This window comes from Geotrypetes seraphini, chromosome 6 (assembly GCF_902459505.1).
Source record: "Geotrypetes seraphini chromosome 6, aGeoSer1.1, whole genome shotgun sequence".
Taxonomy (NCBI): Eukaryota; Metazoa; Chordata; class Amphibia; order Gymnophiona; family Dermophiidae; genus Geotrypetes; species Geotrypetes seraphini.
In genome coordinates this window covers 100,108,706-100,121,838 of record NC_047089.1, presented here as the reverse complement: position 1 = coordinate 100,121,838, position 13,133 = coordinate 100,108,706, and the positions used below count along the sequence as shown (strand labels likewise).

General features: G+C 45.2%; 1 protein-coding gene across 3 annotated transcripts in view; it reads right to left on the bottom strand.

Annotated features, from left to right (window-relative positions):
* Window positions 1-13,133, bottom strand: part of NDFIP2 (Nedd4 family interacting protein 2) — a 332,657-nt gene that overhangs the window by 253,968 nt on the left and 65,556 nt on the right. For 2 of the 3 annotated variants that reach the window (XM_033949047.1, XM_033949048.1), the window contains exon 3: window positions 8,750-8,886. In XM_033949047.1, the coding sequence (XP_033804938.1) occupies window positions 8,750-8,886 (137 nt within the window). The remainder of the gene's footprint in view (window positions 1-8,749; window positions 8,887-13,133) is intronic. The other variant, XM_033949049.1, reaches the window with a different exon arrangement.

Genomic DNA, 13,133 nt, shown 5'->3' with positions numbered 1-13,133 from the left:
CAATTGACTGATGAAAAACATTCCACATTAAAGAGATCCTGGGTGGGGGACGTTTATGCAGCTTCTTCTCCGCAGAAGCGAGCGGGTGTAGCCATCTTATTTAAAAAATCATTGCCACTGATGTCCCGCCTGATAGAGCGGGATCCCCAGGGCCGCTTTATTTTGCTTCATGTTACTGTGGGTACCTACTCTTTCTATCTTATGAGTATTTATGCTCCGAATGTTTACAATCACTCCTTTTTTGAACGATTGACAGCCATATTGGGGGCACATGCAGGGGATCCATTATTTCTGGCCGGCGACTATAATCAGGTTTCTGATCCCAGTTGTGATCGCTCTAACATATACATAGTAACATAGTAGATGACGGCAGATAAAGACCCGAATGGTCCATCCAGTCTGCCCAATCTGATTCAATTTAAATTATTTTTTTTATTTTTTTTTTTTCTTCTTAGCTATTTCTGGGCGAGAATCCAAAGCTTTACCCGGTACTGTGCTTGGGTTCCAACTGCCGAAATCTCTGTTAAGACTTACTCCAGCCCATCTACACCCTCCCAGCCATTGAAGCCCTCCCCTGCCCATCCTCCTCCAAACGGCCATGCACAGACACAGACCGTACAAGTCTGCCCAGTAACCGGCCTAGTTCAATCTTTAATATTATTTTCTGATTCTAAATCTTCTGTGTTCATCCCACGCTTCTTTGAACTCAGTCACAGTTTTACTCTCCACCACCTCTCTCGGGAGCGCATTCCAGGCATCCACCACCCTCTCCGTAAAGTAGAATTTCCTAACATTGCCCCTGAATCTACCACCCCTCAACCTCAAATTATGTCCTCTGGTTTTACCATTTTCCTTTCTCTGGAAAAGATTTTGTTCTACGTTAATACCCTTTAAGTATTTGAACGTCTGAATCATATCTCCCCTGTCTCTCCTTTCCTCTAGGGTATACATATTCAGGGCTTCCAGTCTCTCCTCATACGTCTTCTGGCGCAAGCCTCCTATCATTTTCGTCGCCCTCCTCTGGACCGCCTCAAGTCTTCTTACGTCTTTCGCCAGATACGGTCTCCAAAACTGAACGCAATACTCCAAGTGGGGCCTCACCAATGACCTGTACAGGGGCATCAACACCTTCTTCCTTCTACTGACTACGCCTCTCTTTATACAGCCCAGTATCCTTCTGGCAGCAGCCACTGCCTTGTCACACTGTTTTTTCGCCTTTAGATCTTCGGACACTATCACCCCAAGGTCCCTCTCCTCATCCGTGCATATCAGCTTCTCTCCTCCCAGCATATACGGTTCCTTCCTATTATTAATCCCCAAATGCATTACTCTGCATTTCTTTGCATTGAATTTTAGTTGCCAGGCATTAGACCATTCCTCTAACTTTTGCAGATCCTTTTTCATATTTTCCACTCCCTCTTCGTTGTCTACTCTGTTACAAATCTTGGTATCATCTGCAAAAAGGCACACTTTTCCTTCTAACCCTTCAGCAATGTCACTTACATACATATTGAACAGGATTGGCCCCAGCACCGAACCCTGAGGGACTCCACTAGTCACCTTTCCTTCCTTCGAGCGACTTCCATTAACCACCACCCTCTGGCGTCTGTCCGACAGCCAGTTTCTGACCCAGTTCACCACGTTGGGTCCTAACTTCAGCCCTTCAAGTTTGTTCAACAGTCTCTTATGAGGAACTGTATCAAAGGCTTTGCTGAAATCCAAGTAAATTACATCTAGCATATGTCCTCGATCCAGCTCTCTGGTCACCCAATCAAAAAATTAAATCAGGTTCGTTTAGCACGATTTACCTTTTGTAAAGCCATGTTGCCTCGGATCCTGTAACCCATTAGATTCAAGCAAATACACTATCCTTTCTTTCAGCAACACTTCCATTATTTTTCCAACAACTGAAGTGAGGCTCACCGGCCTGTAGTTTCCTGCTTCATCCCTGTGACCACTTTTATGAATAGGGACCACATCCGCTCTCCTCCAATCCCCAGGAATCACTCCCGTCTCCAGAGATTTGTTGAACAAGTCTTTAATAGGACTCGCCAGAACCTCTCTGAGCTCCCTTAGTATCCTGGGATGGATCCCGTCTGGTCCCATCGCTTTGTCCACCTTCAGTTTTTCAAGTTGTTCATAAACACCCTCCTCCGTGAACGGCGCAGAATCTACTCCATTTTCTCGTGTAACTTTGCCAGACAATCTCGGTCCTTCTCCAGGATTTTCTTCTGTGAACACAGAACAGAAGTATTTGTTTAGCACATTTGCTTTCTCCTCATCACTCTCCACATATTTGTTCCCAGCATCTTTCAGCCTAGCAATTCCATTTTTTATCTTCCTCCTTTCACTAATATATCTGAAAAAATTTTTATCTCCCTTTTTTACATTTTTAGCCATTTGTTCTTCCGCCTGTGCCTTTGCCAAACGTATCTCTCTCTTGGCTTCTTTCAGTTTCACCCTGTAGTCCTTTCTGCTCTCCTCTTCTTGGGTTTTTTTATATTTCATGAACGCCAACTCTTTCGCCTTTATTTTCTCAGCCACTAGGTTGGAGAACCATATCGGCTTCCTTTTTCTCTTGTTTTTATTGATTTTCTTCACATAAAGGTCCGTAGCCATTTTTATCGCTCCTTTCAGCTTAGACCACTGTCTTTCCACTTCTCTTATGTCCTCCCATCCTAACAGCTCTTTCTTCAGGTACTTTTCCATTGCATTAAAGTCCGTACGTTTGAAATCTAGGACTTTAAGTATCGTGCGGCTGCTCTCCACTTTAGCCATTATATCAAACCAAACCGTTTGATGATCGCTACTACCCAGGTGAGCACCCACTCGAACATTAGAGATACTCTCTCCATTTGTGAGGACCAGATCCAATATCGCTTTTTCCCTTGTGGGTTCCGTCACCATTTGTCTGAGCAGAGCCTCTTGAAAGGCATCCACAATCTCCCTACTTCTTTCCGATTCCGCAGACGGAACATTCCAGTCCGCATCCGGCAGGTTGAAATCTCCCAACAGCAGAACCTCCTCTTTCCTTCCAAACTTTTGGATATCTACAATCAGATCCTTATCAATTTGCTGAGATTGAGTCGGAGGTCTGTAGACTACATCCACGTAGATAGAAGTTCCATCTTCTCTTTTCAGAGCAATCCATATCGCTTCTTCCTCTCCCCAGGTCCCTTGCATTTCGGTCGCTTGGATATTGATCTTTACATAGAGAGCTACTCCTCCTCCTTTATGACCATCTCTGTCCTTCCTAAAAAGATTATATCCCGGTATGTTTGCATCCCATCCATGTGATTCACTGAACCATGTCTCTGTGATAGCAACAATATCTAGATCTGCCTCTAATATCAGGGCTTGCAGATCATGAACTTTGTTGCTTAGACTGCGAGCATTTGTGGTCATCGCTTTCCAGCTATTTTTCAGCGATAATCTCCTTTTTCGTATGGATTTTTGTGTCGTTTCACTTTCCGTTGCAATACTAAGAAATGAGTTGCTGATATTGCTTATGTTGCAGCCTTTACTACTATCACATCTTTTCTTTTGCCGGGGGTGGTCTCTATAATTGTCCTTCGTACATACACCACCCCCACCTTCTAGTTTAAATGCCTAGAAAAATATTGTCTAAATTTCTCTGCAAGGTTTCTTTTTCCTGCTGTAGTAATATGTAGCCCATCAGTGCAATATAGCTTCTTGTCCTTCCATGTATTTCCCCATCCTCCTATGTACCTGAAGCCTTCTTGATGACACCAGGCTCTGAGCCATCTATTAAAGTCCTCTGTGTTTTTCACTCTTTGCTCTCCTTTTCCATATGCAGGCAGTATTTCAGAAAAAGCTAAAGTCTTTACAAAAGGTTTCACGCCCTCACCAAGCTCCCGAAAAGCTTTCTGTGCTGCAAGTGTGGAGTTGTTGGCCAGGTCATTTGTTCCCAGATGGATAACAACATCAGTGTTAAAATCCTTAGTTTCTTCCTTAATTATAGTCAGTATTTGCCTGGAACTCCTGGTAGCTGAGGATCCTGGAAGACATTTCACTATTTTGGTCTCCTCGCCCTGTGTTCCAAGGTTAATGCCTCTGATGATGGAATCCCCCAACAGTAATAGTTTTCTGTTTTTGGCTTTTTTATTTGTACTTAGGGTGCTCTTGTTCTCTTGAGTTTCCTTCATTGGTTCAAGTCCCACCTCCCTTCTGTTTTCCTGAGTATCGCAGTGCACTAGTGGAGCGAAGGAATTCTATAGAGGTAATATTAGTGAAGGTGGATGTTTCTGTGTTATATGTCTACTCCGGGACCTATTTCATCGGGGATGGGGACTCGTGGAATCCCGTATCTTTGTTCAGCCTTGGACCTGGTGGATCCCTGGCGTTTGTTACATGCTACAGAACAGGTTTATACCCACAGATCCAGAGCACATGGTACGCTTTCTAGGATTGATTATATTCTTACTTCTAGACGCTCTTTCTTGAATGTTGATTCAGCAATTATCAGACTCGTGGTGATCTCTGATTATGCTTTTATTTGGCTAGATGTTAATATTAGCTTTGGTATAAGGGGACCACCCTGTTGGCGTTTTCCTAGCTATTGTTTCATGATGCTCATTTTCAGGAATTTTTACAAAAAAAATGGGAGGATTTTTTTGTAGTATATAAATAATCCGGATTTGTTTTGGAGTACCGCTAAGGTAGTTCTTAGGGGGGAATGTATTGCATATGTTACAGCACATAATAGCCGCTTATCAAGAGGCATACTTCGTTTGGAGAGAGATTTAGCGGCTGCTAAACGACAATACGTGGCTTGTCCATCCCCTTCTACTAAGGAAACTTTAATATCCATAGAAGCATCTCTTAACACCCACATACATGAATGTATGATGAAGATGCTATTTTATCAAAAATTTAAATATCATAGATATGGTAATCGTGCAGGCAAATTGTTATCTTACCTTACAAAGAGGGTGAGAGGACAGCGTTTTATATTGGGCATCAAAGATAGCACGGGAGTACTTCACCACGACACCTCCCAGATTTCCAATCTCTTTAGGTCTTACTTTCAGGATTTTTATGCAAAGCAGGATCGGGGAGCGGGTTCCCTGATTGGGGATTACCTCGCTGATTCGGGCTTACCCAAGCTTAATGATGATGATATTGCTTCTTTAAATGCCCCTATTACACCTAGAGAATTGCAAAGGGTGATTCAGAATCAGAGGAATTACTCTGCCCCTGGGCCTGATGGCTTTACCGCCAAATTTTATAAATTGCTGTCCTCTCAGCTCGGTGCTCCCCTGAGAGATTATTATACACAAGTTATTGAACAGGGAGCTTTCCCCCAGTTGCTAATGAAGCATGGATCACTTTAATTTTGAAGCTGGGAAAGAAGGCGACTTTTCCCGAATCCTATCACCCCATCTCACTCCTTAATGTTGACATAAAAATTGTGGCAAAAATTTTGGCTGATTGTCTATCTTTACTTCTTCCTAATCTTATTGGGGTAGAACAGGTAGGATTTGTGAAGGGCAGACAGTCAGTACAAAATGTTAGTAAGTTGCTTTTAACAATGGCCCATACACAGGTTCATGACATTCCCTTGTTATTGGTGAGTTTGGATGCAGCCTGGGCCTTTGATAAAGTTGACTGGCCCTATTTGTTTGAGGTCCTGGATTATGTGGGGGTGACGGGTTGGTATGCACAGGCGTTACAGACTTTGTATGCTTTACCGGTAGCGCGTTTGTTAATAAATGACACAATAACTGAGAGTTTTCCGATAGAACGGGGCACTCGGCAGGGTTGCCCATTGTCCCCATTCCTTTTTTTGCTTTATCTAGAGCCTTTTTTAAGAACAGTAGTGTGGGATCCTGATGTGAGTGGGATGGCATTTGCAAACCATACGGTCAAGGTATTGGTCTTTGCTGATGATTTAATCTTTACGTTGACTCAACCCCTATTTTCTCTGTCCCATCTTTTACAATCCCTAGAAGAGTTTCAGTTTTACTCGGGGTTTACACTGAACTATCTCAAATCCAAAACCTTAGCTATTCCTATTGCCCTTCAGGATATCTGGGAAGGGGAGTTTCCCTTTTCTTAGGCTCCAAGGCAATTAAATATTTAGGGGTATGGTTGCCTCATGATTTGTCCACCCTATATGCTTGTAATGTGTCTCCAGTGTTGGAGGAAACGAGGCATCAGCTTAAAATTTGGAATTCTTTCCCCTTATCAGTGGCAGGACGGGTGGCCTTGTATAATATGGTAGTATTTCCAAAATGGCTATACCGTTTTCAGGTTTTGCCATTGTTGTTAACCCATGCACATAATATCCAACTTTCCAGAGTTTTACAATCCTATTTCTGGGGGGGGTAAGAGGCCGCGGATGACCTATCTGCGCATGTGTCTACCCAGGGAGAGGGGGATTATGGTCTGTTGAATATCCGCTGGTATGCTTTGGCCTGCCAGATGAGACACATTAATGATTGGTTTAGAGGTACAGCATATTTTTCTGCCACCCAGGTGGAGTTGTCAGTGTTACCTCCCTATCATACTAGCTACTTGTTACATGTCTCAGCTCCGGCTCTCCGCACCGTGGTGGCACAGTATCCAATTTTTTTCCCCTGCGAGTCAGACATGGCGATGGGTTTGTGGATGCTTAAAACTCTCCTCAGTGATCTCTCCCTATCTTCTGATACAGGGTAATTGTGATTGCACCCCAGGTTTGCAGAATCCCCCTTTTCGGAGGTGGGCCTCCCAAGGATTACAGTATCTTTTCCAATTGTATACGGAGGAGGGGACTTTAGCCTCCTTTCGATCTTTGCAACAAACTTTTGGACTTTTGGAGGTGGATTTGTTTGCTTATTGGCAACTCCGACATTATGTACAATCATTGCCAGGAAAACCACTTGACAGAAGCCTGTCGAGACTCTATCTCTGAGATGTTCAGTTTTTCGGCTCAACAACAGATACCCTTACGTTTTCATCATGTGGGACTTCGTGACACGCAACCAGGTATCAATTTGGAGATTCTAGCAGCCACCTGGTTGGAGGATTTACAGTATGCGCTTACAGCATCAAAGGTGAAACAGGTTTTGAAGAATCTGAGGAAGTTGTCTTCTAATGTACTTCATTGGGAACTTCAGCTTAAGTTCCTTCTCTGGCTGTATATCCCACCCATGAGAGCATTCCAGATAGGAATCACCCCAGTACATAACTGCCCCAAATGTAAGCAGGCTCAAGCTACATTGGGCAATATGCTTTGGTCCTGCCCATGTATCCGGCAATTTTGGACTTGTTTGGGACACTTCACAACCTCCTTATGGGGCAGGTGCTGGTTGCCCACGCTCAGAGCACTTTTTGGCTTTTAACAGATAACGTCTCCTAAGCCTAAAGGAATGTCGGGTTTAATAGCTCGAATGCTGTTGTTGGGTAAAAAAGCCATTTTGACAAGTTGGCTGTCAACTAACCCTCCAGCCTAGTCATTGGAGGTCTTTGATGATCATCCAAGCCTCCTTGGAGCGTAGACACTTTGCAACTCTTGATAAGGGTCCAGGATGTCATTTTCAGCAGATTTGGGAACCCTTTTGGATGGATCTGACTCCTCATGCCTGGAGTAGACTTTTGAATGTCTGACTTGGAGTAGTGATTGTTTTGCAAGCTCACGATTTGGATTTGTTGGGTGATATGGATGGGAAGGGGGGAGGGGGGCGGGGGATTGTTTTGAGCAAATTTTCAAGAAAACTGTTTTATTTTGTTCTCTTTTTTTTTTTTTAATATTTTTTATTCATTTTCAAGATTACATTAAGTGTTAAAATATATTCAATCACATAAACAATAAATACATCACTTAGAAATAATCATTGACACATCTCACAAATTCTTATACCATTCCCTATCCCAACCCTCCCTCCCATATATTTCATTATCATATAAAACATGTGATATTAAAATACCCCCTCCCTGCACCTTAAATTAACAAATTTTGTTCTCTTTATATGTGTGCACTTTGATATTTAATAAATATATTTCAACATAAAATTAGGATACAACGTGCAGAGGAAAGCATGAAAAATATGATAATCGTAGCACAGTTAAACCAAATTAACACATGTAGTAGTCAATGAAATCATTTTTTACTCAGGTTGCCCGAAACAATATACAGCTTTTGAATGAGTTTTAATTCAGAAGTTTCACATTGGCAGGTTCTTTGATTGTTCTTCATACAAGCATGAGACCTTTAGAGTTAGTGGAAAGTTGAAATGTTCTGCTGAATTTTGGATGTTGCCATTTCGGATAAACTCTTTAACTCATTTTGAACATTCATTCAATTTTTGGAAACAGAGATATTTAGATTTGCTATGACAATGAGTGTGAAAAATTGCACATTCAAGATTTTTTAACGTTTAATTCTTAATTATTTTTTGAATATCTATAATTATTCATTCACATATGTTACATAAATCAATGAAATAAACTGTTACTTTAATGCATTTTGAACTGTAGTTTATAGATAGTAGAATGTAAAAAATGTGCAAGAGACCTACTTTTTACAAGGCACTGTGCATGTATGTATTTACATACAAAACAACATAAACAAAATCCAATTCACATTTTCATACTTCTAGCTAGATCTGAAATTTCTTACATTAACATCCTATATAATAGCAATTATCACAAGTGAATCCGTTGCACTCAAGATAAAGAAAAGAATGAATATGATTTAAAGCTAGGTAAAAGATGTCTCAAAAAATGTGAGAGAATGTGTGCTTACTCTTTGGGCTGATTCTGCTGCAGCAGCTGCCATTGCAGCTGCTTTGGCTTTCTCTGCTTCATCATAAGTTGGAAGAGAGGTAGCTACACTATATGGAGGTGGCACTGGGTAAAATTCATTGTGTCTCTCAGTGTCTGCTAAGGGAAAAAAAAGATAGGATCAATTCAAATTCTTGTATGAAATCAAGCATTACATTAAAATACATTTCTAGACCACAATACAGTGGTACCTTGGTTTACGAGCATAATTTGTTCCAGAAGCATGCTCGTAAACCAAAATACTCGTATATCAAACGAGTTTCCTCATAGGAAATAATGGAAACTCGCTTTGATATGTTCCCACCCCTCGAGGCCAGCGGCGCTGCTCTATTCCCCCCCCCCAGGAGAACCAGCATTGCTCCCCCCGAAGGCCCCCCCCCGCGATCCGGCACCCTCCCCCCGCGATCTGGCACCCCCCCCCCCGCCGCGATTCAGCACCCCTCCGCCGCAATCTGAAGTCCCCCAGACCCACCCGAACTCGCTTCTTACTGTCATCTCGGCCTTGGCACCTGTATGTCCTGTGCGCTGGTGCCCGAAGTTTGGCCTCCTCTTCTTGCTGGGCCTTGAGCATCTGTGCATGCTCAAGGCCTGCGAGTTCACACTCTCTCCGAGATCTCCAAGAATCTCGGAGAGAGCGTGAACTTGCAGGCTTTGAGCTCAAGGCCCAGCAAGAAGAGGAGGCCAATCTTCGGGCACCGGCACCAACGCACAGGACATACTGGTGCCGAGGCCGAGATGACAGTAAGAAGCGAGTTCGGGTGGGTCTGGGGGACTTCAGATTGCGGCGGGGGGGTGCCGGGTCGCGGGGTGCAGGATCGCGAGGAGTGCCGCTCGCAAATCGAGGCACGCTCGGTTTCCGAGGCGCCGATTTTGCGAATGTTTTGCTCGTCTTGCAAAACACTCGCAAACCAGTACACTCATAAATCGAGGTACCACTGTACTTTCTAGATTGATGCAGTTTATACATCATTAAGAGTAGTACAGCACAGTTACTTACCATAAAGCAATGTTACTTACCGTAACAGTTGTTATCCAGGGACAGCAGGCAGCTATTCTCACTAGTGGGTGATGTCATCCGACAGAGCCCCGATACGGACGTCTCACAAGCATGTCTTGCTTGAAGAAACTCAGAAGTTTCAAGATGCCCGCACCGCGCATGCGCCAGTGCCTTCCCGCCCGATGGTCCGAGCGTGTCTCCTCAGTTCAGGTAGCTAGCAGAGAAGCCAACCCAGGGGAGGTGGGTGGGACGTGAGAATAGCTGCCTGCTGTCCCTGGATAACAACTGTTACGGTAAGTAACATTGCTTTATCCCAGGACAAGCAGGCAGGTATTCTCACTAGTGGGTGACCTCCAAGCTAACCTCAATGGGATGGTGGGAGAGTTGGCAACTTAGGAGAATAAATTTTATAACACAGTTTGGCCAAACTGTCCATCCCTTCTGGAGAAAGTATCCAGACAATAATGAGAGGTGAATGTATGAACCGAGGACCAAGTGGCAGCCTTACAAATCTCCTCAATCGGTGTCGATCTGAGGAAGGCTACAGAGGCCGCCATTGCTCTGACCTTATGGGCTGTGACCTTACAGGGAAGGGGTAATCCAGCCTGGGCATAGCAGAAAGAGATACAAGCTGCCATCCAATTGGAGATGGTGCGCTTCGATACAGGTCGTCCCAACTTGTTTGGATCAAAGGAGACAAAAAGTTGAGGAGCAGTTCTGTGTGGCTTGGTGCGATCCAAGTAGAAAGCCAAAGCACATTTACAGTCCAGAGTGTGAAGAGCTGATTCTCCAGGATGAGAATGAGGGTTCGGAAAAAACACTAGAAGTACAATGGATTAGTTGAGATGAAATTCAGAGACCACTTTAGGTAGGCATTTCGGATGAGTGCGGAGGACAACCTTGTCATGATGGAATACTGTGAAAGGTGGGTCCGCCACCAAGGCCTGAAGCTCGCTGACCCTGCGAGCAGATGTGAGGGCCACCAGAAAAACCACTTTCCAAGTGAGAAACTTTAGTGGAGCCTGTCTCAGAGGCTCAAAGGGAGGTTTCATAAGCTGAGAAAGGACAACATTGAGATCCCAAACCACTGGAGGTGGTTTGAGAGGAGGATTGACATGAAAAAGTCCTTTCATAAATCTGGAAACCACAGGATGAGAAGAGAGAGGTTTCCCTTGTAGAGGCTGATGGAAAGACGCAATAGCACTCAGGTGGACTCGTATAGATGTAGACTTGAGACCAGACTGAGACAGGTGTAGAAGATAGTCCAATACAGAGGAAAGGGAGGCTCGCTGAGGCTCCTTAGAATTGGAAACACACCATGAAGAAAATCTAGTCCATTTTTGGGAGTAGCATTGACGAGTAGCAGGTTTCCTAGAAGCCTCCAAGACATCCCTCACCGCCTGGGAAAACTGGTGAGGATTTACGCTGAGAGGAACCAAGCTGTCAGGTGGAGAGACTGCAGGTTGGGATGAAGCAGAGACCCCTGATGCTGAGTAAGCAGTGAAGGAAACACTGGAAGTAGGCACGGGTCCCTGCTGCTGAGTCGAAGCAGAAGGGAGAACCAAGGTTGTCTGGGCCACCGAGGAGCTATCAGAATCATGGTGGCATGGTCGGACTTCAGCTTGACCAGAGTCTTTTGAATGAGAGGAAATGGAGGAAACGCATAAAGAAAGCGATTCCCCCAATCCAGCAGAAAAGCATCTGCCTCGAGGCGATGAGGATCGTAGATCCTGGAGCAAAATTGAGGCAGCTTGAAATTGTGGGGAGCCGCAAAGAGGTCTATCTGAGGCGTCCCCCACTGAGCGAAGATCTGATGAAGGGTCTTGGAATGGAGTGTCCATTCGTGAGGCTGGAGAAGACGACTCAGGTTGTCCGCCAGGACATTGTCCTTCCCCTGAATGTAGACAGCCTTGAGGAAGGCGTTGTGGCGAACCGCCCAATCCCAGACTCTGAGAGCTTCCTGGCAGAGGTAGGCCGAGCCCATGCCCCCCTGCTTGTTGACATAATACATGGCGACCTGATTGTCGGTGCAAATGAGGACCACCATGTTGTGAAGTAGATGTTGAAAAGCTTGAAGAGCATTGAAGATGGCTCTGAGCTCCAGAAGATTGATTTGATGGAGTCGGTCCGCACTGGTCCAGAATCCCTGAGTGCGAAGCCCATCCAGATGCGCTCCCCAGGCATAGGTCGAGGAATCGGTTGTGAGAACCTTCTGGTGGGGAGGAGTGTGAAACAGCAAACCTCTGGATAGATTCGAAGAGGTAATCCACCAAAGTAGAGACTGCCGAAGAGCAGGAGTGACGATGATGTGTCGAATCAACGGATCCGACACCTGAGTCCACTGAGATGCCAGGGTCCACTAAGGAATTCTGAGATGGAGTCTGGCCAACGGTGTCACATGAACTGTAGAGGTCATGTGGCCCAGGAGGACCATCATGTGTCTCGCCGAGATGGACTGGCGAGAAGATACAGACTGGCAGAGATGAAGAAGAGCATCCATGCGCTGAGGAGGAAGGAATGCTATGAGACGTATGGTATCCAGGACCGCCCCGATGAAGGGGAGCGACTGTGTAGGCTGTAGATGAGATTTGGGAAAGTTGATCTCGAATCCCAAGCTCTGCAGGAACAGAATCGTGGACAGGGTCGCCGAGATGACCCCTGAGGCCGAGGGAGCCTTGATCAGCCAGTCGTCGAGGTAGGGGAATACCTGAAGACCTTGGTTCCGGAGTGCAGCGGCCACTACCACCAAACACTTCGTGAAGACTCTGGGGGACGAAGACAGGCCAAATGGAAGCACTCGATACTGTAGATGGAGATGTCCCACCCGAAATCTGAGGAATTTGCGAGAGGCCGGATGAATGGGAATGTGACTGTACGCCTCCTTGAGATCCAGAGAGCATAACCAGTCGTTCTGCTCGAGGAGGGGGTAGAGAGAAGCAAGTGTCAGCATGCGAAACCTCTCTTTGACTAGGAATTTGTTGAGGACCCTGAGGTCCAAAATGGGTCGCAGGTCGCCCGTCTTCTTCGGAACAAGGAAGTACCGGGAGTAAAACCCCTGGTTCAGTTGGTCCGCCGGGACCGGCTCGATGGCTCGAAGCCGGAGCAAAGCCTGAGCTTCCTGAAGAAGAAGGGCGGTCTGAGTCAAGTTGGAAGGATACTCTCTTGGAGGATGGTCTGGAGGGACCCGATGGAATTGAAGAGAGTATCCTTCCCTGATGATAGTAAGGACCCAGAGGTCGGTGGTTACGGCCTCCCAGCAATGATAGAAATGATGGAGGTGCCCTCCGATGGGAAAAACAGGGGGAGACGGAACGAGACTGGTTATGCCCTCTACGAGACAGTCAAAAAG